This window comes from Pseudophryne corroboree, chromosome 5 (assembly GCF_028390025.1).
Source record: "Pseudophryne corroboree isolate aPseCor3 chromosome 5, aPseCor3.hap2, whole genome shotgun sequence".
NCBI classification, from domain to species: Eukaryota; Metazoa; Chordata; class Amphibia; order Anura; family Myobatrachidae; genus Pseudophryne; species Pseudophryne corroboree.
In genome coordinates, this window is record NC_086448.1 from 146,922,945 (window position 1) to 146,935,438 (window position 12,494).

Below are 12,494 nucleotides of genomic sequence, written 5' to 3' on the forward strand. Positions count from 1 at the left end.
AGAAAGAATTTAGAGGAGCGCCTCATAGTGCAATATCGTTTATTCACACAATATATAGTAAAACCAGCAATTGTCACAATGATGTTTGGCTTAATACCTCATAGTTCTTCTGAGTGGGCTTAAATACCACTTGGTTTGTTATAAAATATCCCCTGGTTTCGCCTCCACCAACCGCCGATCCAGCGTCAGACCCCTGGTGCTCGTGCTGCCCGCCTCACGCTAACGATCCTCAGCACGCCGGGACACCGCTGGTCCCGGCGTGCTGAGGATCGTTAGCGTGAGGCGGGCAGCACGAGCACCAGGGGTCTGACGCTGGATCGGCGGTTGGTGGAGGCGATACCAGGGGATATTTTATAACAAACCAAGTGGTATTTAAGCCCACTCAGAAGAACTATGAGGTATTAAGCCAAACATCATTGTGACAATTGCTGGTTTTAATATATATTGTGTGAATAAACGAAATTGCACTATGAGGCGCTCCTCTAATTTCTTTCTCTAGATATATATATATATATATATATATATATATATATATATATAATGTGTGTATATGTAATTTTTTTTCTTTTAATAAATAAATAAACTCCTGGATGTTTTCACTATATGACTTTTTGCTACATCTTTTGTTTATGTCCGTATTTCTGATACCATCACAAAGTGTTTTTACATGCATGCAGAGTAAAGTGTGCCCCCTAATTCCTGCTTGCAGGTGCTCATGCGGGCTTTGCGGGACTTCAATTTGCCGAAGATAGTAACAGATGATGTCCCGATATTCATGGGGCTGATCAGTGACCTGTTTCCAGCGCTGGATGTTCCGAGGAAGAGGGACCTGCACTTTGAACAGATGGTTAAACAGTCTATGCTGGAGCTTCGCTTGCAGCCCGAGGAGAGCTTTATTCTCAAAGTACAAACAAAAATCAATTTATCTTTTATTACTTTCCATTAAAATAACCGCAGACAGGCTGCCATAAACCTGAAGGTTAACTTTTATTGCACATTTTTCCAAATTATTAAAGATGCTAAACCGTAGCTGCTTTGAAGTATTCGTACACAATATGGGAAGAGATGTCACAGTGCAGTACTTGCCCTTTAATTAACTCGTCTGATCAGATATGTGCCTACCCAACTCTTTGTACATATATTCCATCTCTATGTACATATATATATATATATATATATATATATATATATATATATATATATATACAATGCTCAAAAAAATAAAGGGAACACTAAAATAACACATCCTAGATCTGAATGAATGAAATATTCTTATTAAATACTTTGTTCTTTACATAGTTGAATGTGCTGACAACAAAATCACACAAAAATTATCAATGGAAATCAAATTTATTAACCCATGGAGGTCTGGATTTGGAGTCACCCTCAAAATTAAAGTGGAAAAACACACTACTGGCTGATCCAACTTTGATGTAATGTCCTTAAAGCAAGTCAAAATGAGGCTCAGTAGTGTGTGTGGCCTCCACGTGCCTGTATGACCTCCATACAACTCACACAAGTGGCTCAGGTAGTGCAGCTCATCCAGGATGGCACATCAATGCGAGCTGTGGCAAGAAGGTTTGCTGTGTCTGTCAGCGTAGTGTCCAGAGCATGGAGGCGCTACCAGGAGACAGGCCAGTACATCAGGAGACGTGGAGGAGGCTGTAGGAGGGCAACAACCCAGCAGCAGGACCGCTACCTCCGCCTTTGTGCAAGGAGGAACAGGAGGAGCACTGCCAGAGCCCTGCAAAATGACCTTCAGCAAGCTACAAATGTGCATGCGTCAGGGGGCGTGGCCTGGTCGTCTTGGAGAGTGGACGTGTTCTCTCCAGCTCCTGCACACACAGACCTCCTAATTCCCCTCTCCTTCCCCTGACCTGCACTGGGCTGCCCCAGACTGCCTGCCGTGACCCCCTGTGTGTGTCCGCAGCTGCTGTGGGGGACCCGCGGAGTCGGGGAGTGCTTTTAAGCACTCCTGCGGATTGCGGCCTCCCCCCAGCCTGAAACCGGGGGCTCGAGTTTGCAGCCGGGCTGGAGCGGCGGACCGGAGCTGCGATATCGCTGGGAGCCGCTGCCTCTCTGCCATCCTGCCTACATCCCCCCCATACCCACACCTGGAGACTGGGTGCCAGGGCTGTCCGGCACCCAGTACGAGCGGCGGCCGTCTCGTTGGAGGTCGCCGGGAGCCGGGGGGCTGGCTCTGTAGCCGGGGAAGCCCGAGATTGACGGCAGGCGGCGGGATCCCTGTGTTATGTACGGCCCACTATGGCCCCTGCCCCTACCTTGAGACCCGATCCTGAGTGCTGTGGAGGCTTCCGGCGGATCCCGGGGGTTGAGGCCTTCTCCCCGATCTGAAGCCGGGGCCTCGATTTTGGCGGCGGCCCGGCCGAGAGCTCCGGGCCCGGGAAACACTCACGAAGGGTTCCCGCGGGGCGCCCGGCGGACCCCTCCCTCCTCCGCACATATCTGCTGGCTGCCCCGGACCCCTTGATGCCCCCAGACGGTGGGGACCCTCCTGGGGGGCTCCGGGACAACGCTGGTACACTCTGTAGCTCCCTGTGTGGTACACTAGTGGCGGCCATCTTGCAGGCCTCCAGTCCCATCTCCCTCAATACCTGTAGATAGTGATCCCCCCTGCTACAGCCCTCTGGAGCCCACATCATACTCCACCTGGGGGCCGTTGCCGCTACTAACCGCAGACCCCCCTTCCCCCTGCTGTCTGGCCCCGGTGCTGCCCCGGTCACTGGCTGGTCCGTGCCCGGGGCACATCTCCGCGGTCCCTAAATGGGGGTGGTCCTCCACGGAGCCCTGCCTCCTGCGACTTCTGCCTGTCTGGCTCCTCTCCGGGGCCACGTGGGCCCCCTGCTCTCCTGGGACTCCCTGGACCTACCCCGTCTGCCGTGCTCGGCTGACCACACCATGACGCCTCCCTAGGGCCCTCGCCTTACCTTCCCTGGTCCTGAGCTTCACTGCTGGAGCGCCACCTCTACTTCCCACCCTGCTGTCCACCCCCTTTTTCATATGTTCACGATGCCCAGGGGTGGCAAAAAGTCACAGGGGTCCGACCTCACACCATTCCTTACCAAAAAAAAACCCCGGCCAAGAGCAGGCCTGATGCCCCCGAACCCCCATCCCTCCGACTCGGAGGCCGAGGACGACGATCTCACGCCCCTCACCCGCAAGGACTTTCTCTCCCTCCTTAAGGAGATGCGGGATGTTAAAACCTCAGTCCAGGCTCTCCACTCCCTGAAATCCGATATTGCCGACATCGGCTCCAGAACCAATTAACTTGAACGACGAGTGGAGGAGGTGGTGTCGTTCCAACAAACGGTCGAGATCGACTTCCATCAACTCCGCCAAGATGTTGCCCGCTTGCGGGAGGAGCATGAGGACCAGGACAATAGGGCGAGGAGAAACAACCTGAGGATCCGGGGTGTCCCTGAGGAGGTCGAGGCGGCCCACCTTGACCTCCACCTCAAGCGCTTCTTTGCACATCTGTCACCTGACACCCCTGAAGAACATCTGCTCCAGGATCGAGCGCACCGAGCCCTGCGACCTCGCTCTCAGGACTCCTCCCAGCCCAGGGATGTCATCCTCCGACTGCACTAGTTCACTGCGAAGGAGGCTGTAATGAGGGAGGCCCGGCGGCTGGGATCTGTGACTTTCCAGAATACCCCCCTTCAGATTTGGCCAAACGCAGAGACTTCAAACCCGTTACTTCCCTGCTCTCCCGTCATAATGTTAAATACCGCTGGGGTTTCCCTTTTCGTATCCTGGTTTGGCACAAAGGAAAGCTCCTCACGGCCAGGGATCTATCCGAGGCTCAAACGCTGCTCTCCAAGCTGGGCATCCACACAGCCGAACAGGATATCCATACTCAACGCCTGCCGCCACGGATACAGCGGGACCTGCTTTAGCCCCCTCGATCTGAGTGGTTTACGGTCCCGGCCTCTGTGGCCCCCCCAGGCTCCACCTCCAGTTCCCTGATGGACTTTCAGTTCTCTAATTCAATGTCTTCTCTACTTAATTGGGTCGACCCTTCCTGGTCGCACTCCCCTACCTGGGGAGCTGTTCCACTTTAGACCCCCCGTATCCTGATTTCCCGGCCTCTTAGTTACCTCACGACTGTTCTGTTGTTACCTCCTGTTAAAATGTTATGCTGCTGATATGTTAACATGCTGAAACCTGGCTTTTTGTTTTCTATCTACCCCCCCCCCCCTCTCCCTTCCTTTCTGGAGCTGGCGCTCCATCTGTCCTCTGTTCCTGTCTTCTCTCCAGCTTTTTCCCTCAGGTCCTCCTAGGGGAGGTTTGCCTCCTACCTCTCGCTAAGTGGTTTGTGATCCATTGTCCGGACCCCATGCCGCGCCCCCTTAGGGCTTTGAGCCCTCTTGCTGACCTAGGTGCCCTCCCGACACCTAGTATCCCTTTCCCCTGTCAGCACCACCGGTCCTGGCCCCTACTGCCGGATGACCAACCACCCTCCCTCCCCTCCCGGTTTCCTTTCCTTCCCCCCTCCCTTCTGACCACACTCTCTCTCGCTTTATATCCTTCTTCTCCCTCCTTCCTCTACTTTCAGTGCTCTCCGCTCTTTCTAATCTGCCTACCTCTTTGTTGCTTGCCCATGGGTCTCCGGGTACTATCATTTAATGTGAAGGGCTTGAATAGCCCCCAAAAGAGAGGTAAGCTCTTTGCCTCCCTTAAACTCCATAAAGGTGACCTGGTCTTCCTACAGGAGACTCACTTCCTACATGACTCCCATCCTACGCTGCAATGTAAACCATACCCTGATTCTTTCCATGCCTGCGACCATTCGGCCAAGAAACGGGGGGTTGCGATTTTATTTGCCCGCCACCTCACCTTTGAGCTTCTAGACTCATATGCCGACAAAGATGGACGGTTTCTTGTCTTGGTGGGGAAACTTAATAACAACCTCTGTACCCTAGCCAACGTTTATGCCCCTAACCAACGACAGGAACGATTCTTTACAAAGCTAGATAACCTCCTTACTCGAGTCCGGCAAGGCGACCTCATACTTGCTGGGGACTTTAACTCTGTTTTAAATCCACAGATAGACCGCTCTCCCTCCGGACTCCCTCCGCTCCAGATCCCTCCTCCGTCTCATGCGATCCCAGCTTCTCTATGACTCCTGGGGGATAAAAGACTCCTCTGCTCGTGACTATACCTTTTACTCTGCTCCTCATAATTCCTACTCCCGCATTGATATGGTCCTGCTGAGCTACGATCTCGCCTTAAATCTCCACGATGCCCATATTCATCCACTGATCTGGTCTGATCATGCCCCTATCACCTGCGATCTCTCAGGTCTGGTCTCACGCCATCGCCCCATGACATGGCGCCTTAACGACTCCCTCCTCCACAACCCGGAGATACGTTCCCATCTTCGGGACACGATCTCCGACTATTTTACCCTGAATGATACCCCTGATATCTCTAGGTCCACTCTCTGGTTGGCACACAAGGCAGTTCTTCGTGGACACGTTATCAGCCTAGCTTCAAAAACTAAAAAACAATCCCTCACCCAGTTTAACAAACTCTCTATTAAACTCCACTCACTTGAGACCCAGCATAAGGCATCCTCCGACCAGGCTGTCTTGTCCGAACTTCGTACTGTTAAGGCGGAACTTGATCTCCTTCTCTCTGAACGGGTGGCCAAACATCTTAAGTGGCTTCGCCAATACTTTTATGAGAAGGGAGACAAGGCGGACAAGATCCTAGTGGCACGACTCCGTTCCACGAGAGCCAAAACTAATATTGTCTCTATCAGAAACTCTCTCAATCAACTTGTCCAAGACCCCACTGCCATTAGAGCTGCCTTCCAATCCTACTACGCTGACCTGTACAACCTCCCACCCCCCTCACCTGGTTCCTCCCCTCTGCCCCACTCCGATCTAGTCTCTCACTTTCTTTCTGCTTCTAACTTGCCTAGATTGCCCCTAGGACATCATGGACCATCTTAACAGTGAGATCTCGGTGGAAGAAATTGCTCAGACTATACTCATGCAAAAAATTGGTAAATCCCCGGGCCCGGATGGGTTCACAGCTCTTTACTACAAAAAATTCTCTGCTCTTCTTTCCCCCCACCTTCAGTCCCTGTTCAATAGGATTGTCCATGGCGACCCCTTTCCCCCTGAGATGTTGGAGGCTAGAATTGTGGTGATCCCCAAAGAAGGCAAGGATACCCTTAACTGCGCTAGCTACCGCCCTATATCTCTCTTGAACTTGGACTTGAAAATCTTCGCTAAGATCCTGGCCAACCGCCTTAACCCATACCTCCCCTCCCTTGTCCATTACAACCAGGTGGGGTTTATCCCGCGCCGTCAGGCGAGAGATAACACCAGACGTGCTATTGATCTTATACATATCTCGAACTCCAGGAGATCCCCCTCTGTCATGCTCTCCTTAGATGCTGAAAAGGCATTTGACCGGATCTCCTGGAGTTTTATGAGAGCCGCCCTGGAGGCCTATGGCTTGTCCGGTGGCTTTCTCACTGGCGTCCTGGCACTATACTCCGCCCCCTCTGCCACAGTTTTAATCAATGGTGTCCCATCAGCCCCACTTAGCATCTCAAATGGTACACGTCAGGGTTGCCCCCTCTCACCGCTAAATTTTGCCCTCATTATTGAGCCCCTTGCTTCTCAAATTAGAGCTCATCCAGATATACACGGAATACAAGTAGGCCGTATCGACCCTAAAATCTCCCTCTTCACTGACGACATCCTACTTTCTCTGACCCAACCCCTTATCTCACTCCCAAACTTATTTTCAGTCCTGCATTCTTGTAGCCTTATATCAGGGTATAAGATCAACTACTCCAAATCCGAGGCTATGCTGCTTCATATCCCTCATCGAGAGGCTGAGTCCCTTCGCGCTAACTTTAATTTTAAATGGCAGCCCACAAAGATTAAATATTTGGGGATTTACCTGACCTCTCGCTATGATTCTCTCTTCCGGGAAAACTTCCCACCCCTCCTCACCAACACACTCGCTGACCTGACCTCCTGGAACAGTCTTTTTATTTCGTGGCTGGGCAGGATCATAGCGGTTAAAATGACCATAGTCCCCAAATGGCTTTATCTTTTCCAGACCCTCCCAGTAGCAGTCCCGGCCTCCTTTTTTCGCACTATCCAACGAGCCCTTGTGCGTTTTATTTGGAATCACAGACCCCCCCGCATTGCCGCCAATACCCTGAAAAGGCCAACCTCCGCGGGAGGCAGGGGCCTTCTTGATATCAACTTTACTATCTTGCCTCCCACTTATCCCATATTGTCACCTCTTATGCTCCTCCGGGATCTGTATCTTGGCTGGATATTGAGGCAGCCTTCATTAGCCTCTCGGACCTGACCCCCTTATGGGGTCTGCCCTCCACCTCCCGACCCCCAACCTCTAAACTTCTCCCCACTATTAAATTTAACCTTACAATTTGGGACTCACTCTCCCTGAAGATGGGTCTCACCACTACCCCCTCGCCCTTGACCCCTATCTGGCAGAACCCTATGTTTCCTCCTGGACTCTCAACTGTGAGGTTCCGTTTATGGATAACGCCTGGGCTTCAAATTCCCGACCAATTTTGCCGATTGGGGCCAATGGCTGTCCCTACCTGACCTCCAACAAAAGACCCCTTCGTACCCACTTAATCCCTTCCAATTTTTACAAATCCGCCACTTCCTAGGCTCTCTCCCCTCCTCTGCCTTGCTTCGTGTCCTCACCCCCTTTGAAGGTTTATGCATTAACTCCCATCTCTCCAAAGGCTTAATCTCCCAACTCTACTCCCTTACTAGATTCTTCCCTTCCCCCCTCCCGGCCCCACGAGCTCGCATGGGAACGTGATCTTGGGCCCCCACCAGAGAGTGAAGATTGGGATGACATGAGACTGGGGATTGCTAAATGCTCTATTGCTACTGCTTTTAAGGAAACGGCCTACAAAGTTTACTACCGTTGGTACTACACCCCTGACCGACTTAACAAACTCTTTCCGTCTTCCTCCCCTAATTGCTGGAGGAACTGCGGGGCTAGAGGCACTATGCTCCACATATGGTGGACCTGCCCGTCCATTGCTTCCTTCTGGAACCTAGTCCACTCCCTCCTCAATTCGCTTTTGTATTCTCCTGTGCTGAAAGATCCTTGGATCTTTTTGCTATGTTACCCTCCCCCGTTGCTCAATAAATTTTCCCAAAAGCTGGCCACACATATCCTAAAGTCGCTGGTAGCTCTTAATTGGAAGAACCCCTCCCCACCCTCTCTCCCGTCCCTTAAAACTAAAATTTGGCACATTGCCTCAATGGAAAAGATTACATACTATCTCCACGACCGGGGTCACATTTTTCAGCAGGTCTGGGCCCCCTGGCTCGCTGCTGAACGTAGATTGCCATCCCCCTCCTCTTGCTCCTAACTTCCTCCGCAGACCCATGGGCACTGCCTACTGTTACTCCTCCAGGCCTCTCTCCTCCTCTTTTCTTCTCTCTCTCTCTCTCTCTCTCCTCTTCCTTCCCTTTTTTCTAATCTTCTCTCGTCTCCCCCTTGACCCCCCTCTCCCTCTTTCTTCTGATCTTACTATTTCCAGGATATATACTGTGCACAGATTATACCGTGGTTTCCCCCCTCTCCCCCTGTCCCCCTTTCCCTTCTCCCCTTCCCCCCCCCCCCCGAATTCCATACTTGAATGTTACTCTTCTTTCTTTTTTAATTAACTTTGTTGTTTATTTGAAAATTTGTGGTTTATGCTGGACGTTGGTTCTGATGGCCACCTGTCCCATGTGTCCATGTAATGTTTTCTTACTATGCTTAACCACGTATAAATAAAGAATTTAAAAAAAATATGTGCATGTGTCTACTCAAACGATCAGAAACAGACTCCATGAGGGTGGTATGAGGGCCCGACGCCCACAGGTGGGGGTTGTGCTTACAGCCCAACACCGTGCAGGACGTTTGGCATTTGCCAGAGAACACCAAGATTGGCAAATTCGCCACTGGCGCCCTGTGCTCTTCACAGATGAAAGCAGGTTCTCACTGAGCACATGTGACAGACGTGACAGAGTCTGGAGACGCCAAGGAGAACGTTCTGCTGCCTGCAACATCCTCCAGCATGACCGGTTTCGCAGTGGGTCAGTAATGGTGTGGGGTGGCATTTCTTTGGGGGGCCGCACAGCCCTCCATGTGCTTGCCAGAGGTAGCCTGACTGCCATTAGGTACTGAGATGAGATCCTCAGACCCCTTTTGAGATCATATGTTGGTGCGGTTGGCCCTGGGTTCCTCCTAATGCAAGACAATGCTAGACCTCATGTGGCTGGAGTGTGTCAGCAGTTCCTGCAAGACGAAGGCATTGATGCTATGGACTGGCCCGCCCGTTCCCCAGACCTGAATCCAATTGAGCACATCTGGGACATCATTTCTCGCTCTATCCACCAAAGCTACGTTGCACCACAGACTGTCCAGGAGTTGGCGGATGCTTTAGTCCAGGTCTGGAAGGAGATCCCTCAGGAGACCATCCGCCACCTCATCAGGAGCATGCCCAGGCGTTGTAGGGAGGTCATACAGGCACGTGGAAGCCACAGACACTACTGAGCCTCATTTTGACTTGCTTTAAGGACATTACATCAAAGTTGGATCAGCCTGTAGTGTGTTTTTCCACTTTAATTTTGAGGGTGACTCCAAATCCAGACCTCCATGGGTTAATAAATTTGATTTCCATTGATAATTTTTGTGTGATTTTGTTGTCAGCACATTCAACTATGTAAAAAACAAAGTATTTAATAAGGATATTTCATTCATTCAGATCCAGGATGTGTTATTTTAGTGTTCCCTTTATTTTTTTGAGCAGTGTGTGTGTATATATATATATATATAGATCCAGCAGCAGCCGGCACTCCAATTAGATTAATACAGCTGCTCCGGTGCCAGAACCAAAAATACACAACTGTCCAACAATGAACGGCACTCAGAGTCAAAATGATGCAAAAAATTGTATTCCACGGTCAACGTTTCGGGGGACGGACCCCCGTCGTCAGGACACAACAGACACACAAAAACATAAAACACTTACCCTCCTAAATACCACAGTAGTCCCGCCGCCATCGTCCGTCATGTGCGCGCCCGCTACTCACTCTGCTTCCGCTCACGTCAGACACCCACTTCCGGAAACAGCCGTCTCCATGGAAACCAGCAGCTTGCGGTTCACACAGAACCCGGCTGCAGACCATCGGCGGGAGGAGGCGCAGGCATAATCCACAGGGGAGGCTGGGCTGTCATCACTACGGGCAGGCAGGGACGTACACTGAAATAAAAACAAAGGAAAACAGCAATACATGATGAAAAAAGCAGCATTATCCGTAGGCATAAATCAATACAACGATAAGAAGATTACATAAATCAATGAAAAGAGATAAAGTAAACCCCAAGAGCACAAAACACCCCACATTACACAAGCGTATTCCAATTAATTTTTTCATTGAGCCCCCCAGGGGCGCAGGTACCCAATCTCAATATCCACTTAGTTTCTTTGACTAAAAGAGATTTAGCCCGATCACCCCCCCTCAAGCTCAGGGGAACGTGATCTATGATAAAGTACCGGAGTGACTCTAATGTGTGACCAGCATTTTTGAAGTGTTTAGCTACTGGTTGGTCAACCACTTTTCCTTCAAGCGTGAGTTTTATGGCCGATCTATGTGCCGCCATCCTCTCAGAAAACTTCCGAGTAGTCTGGCCCACATACATGAGCCCACACGGACAAACAATAATATATACGACAAATGTTGTTGAACAGGTTAAAACAAACCTGATGTCGTATATTTTGGAGCAATGGGGGTGTTTGAACGATCTACAGTTCAACATCAATTTACACGTGGCACACCCACTGCAACGATAGCAACCAGCAGGTTTGTAAGCTACATTAGGGGGCCTAGCGATACCCATCCCAGTAATATCTGTTCTAACGATTCTATCTTTGATGTTACGACCACGACGAAATGACATCAGAGGAGCAGTGTGGTTAAACACTTTGAGCTCTGGATCTGAGGACACAATAGGCCACAGTGCCCTAGTGGCTCTACTCACCCCTCCACTCGATGAGGTGAAGTTACAGGGGAAGGGAATCCTATTCTTAAGGTGTCGATCGGTCGGTGTCAGAAGAGATTGCCTAGACATACCTAGAACCTCCTGTTTCTGCCTCTCCAGCAAATCAGGATCATAACCCCTAGTTATGAAGTTATGAATTAAAGCATCCAGCTCATCCGGAACTCTCGAGGGGTCTGATGCTATTCTAGCTATTCGCATCATCTGTGAGCGAGGGAGCCCTTTCTTGAGGGGCTCAGGATGGTGGCTAGATGCTAATAAAAGCGTATTCCGATCAGTAGGTTTGTGAAAAACCTCCGTAGCCAAGCAGCCATTTTCAAGATGGATATTGACATCCAGAAAATGGATGTCTGTCATGCTGCACATCAATGTAAATTTAATTGGAGAATCGGAGTCATTGACCTCAGCAACAAATTTGACAAGAGCATCCCGTCCCCCTCTCCATAACAGGAAGATATCGTCTATATAGCGACAATAAAGAAGGATATTGTCACCAATAGACGAATTGGAGAAAAAAATACGTTTCTCGTGTTCAAACATAAAAATGTTTGCGTACGACGGGGCCACCGGGGACCCCATCGCACATCCCCTTAATTGAAGAAAAAAAGAACCATCAAATAAAAAATAATTGCGCTTAAGGGTTAACTCCAAAAGGGACAGGAATAGCTCATGATCAAATAGCTGCTCAGGAAGTTCAACCTGCAAAAAGTTCCTCATAGCACAGAGTCCTGCATCGTGTGGAATGGCCGTATACAGGCTGCAGACATCAAGACAGCAAAGTAGAGTTCCTGGAGGAATGTCCTGGATAGACTGTAATTTTTTAAGGAAGGAGGTAGTGTCCTTTAGAAAAGAATCTCTATGTAGTAACAGAGGCTGTAGGATGGAATCAAGTAACTGAGCAACCGGTCTGTAGAGTGAATCCGGAGCCGAGATAATGGGGCGTCCCGGGGGTTTCAGGGCGTCCTTATGCAATTTGGGGAGTGTGTAAAGCAAAGGAACCCTAGGGTGATCGACATCCAAGGCTTTGACTATTTTCTTTGGTAGTTGTCCAGATAATAGGGCTGTATTTAGAATCCCAGAGAGTTCTTTCTTAAACCGGACAGTTGGATCTGATGGTAATTTGCGATAAACATCACTGTCGTCCAGCTGAGCATAAATCTCCTCTCTGTAATACTTTAAATCTAGGACCACAATCCCACCGCCTTTATCGGCGGGTCTAATAATGATATCGTCATAAGACGCCAAAGTTGTAAGTGCTTCAGTTTCAACCTTGGAGAGATTGAATTTGATTTTGGCTGGTGCTGCCACAAATTTAGTGATGGAATCATCTAGCAGCCTATGGAAAGATTTCAAAGAAGCATTGGACGAGACAGGGTCAAAAGATGATCTGACAGATCGTTTAATAA

At 50.0% G+C, this 12,494-nt stretch overlaps 1 protein-coding gene across 3 annotated transcripts in view; it reads left to right on the plus strand.

Moving 5' to 3' along the window:
- The window catches only part of DNAH11 (dynein axonemal heavy chain 11), a 561,376-nt gene that overhangs the window by 311,123 nt on the left and 237,759 nt on the right, over positions 1–12,494 (plus strand). For all 3 annotated transcript variants that reach the window (XM_063921780.1, XM_063921778.1, XM_063921781.1), the window contains one exon: positions 710–904. In XM_063921780.1, the coding sequence (XP_063777850.1) occupies positions 710–904 (195 nt within the window). The remainder of the gene's footprint in view (positions 1–709; positions 905–12,494) is intronic.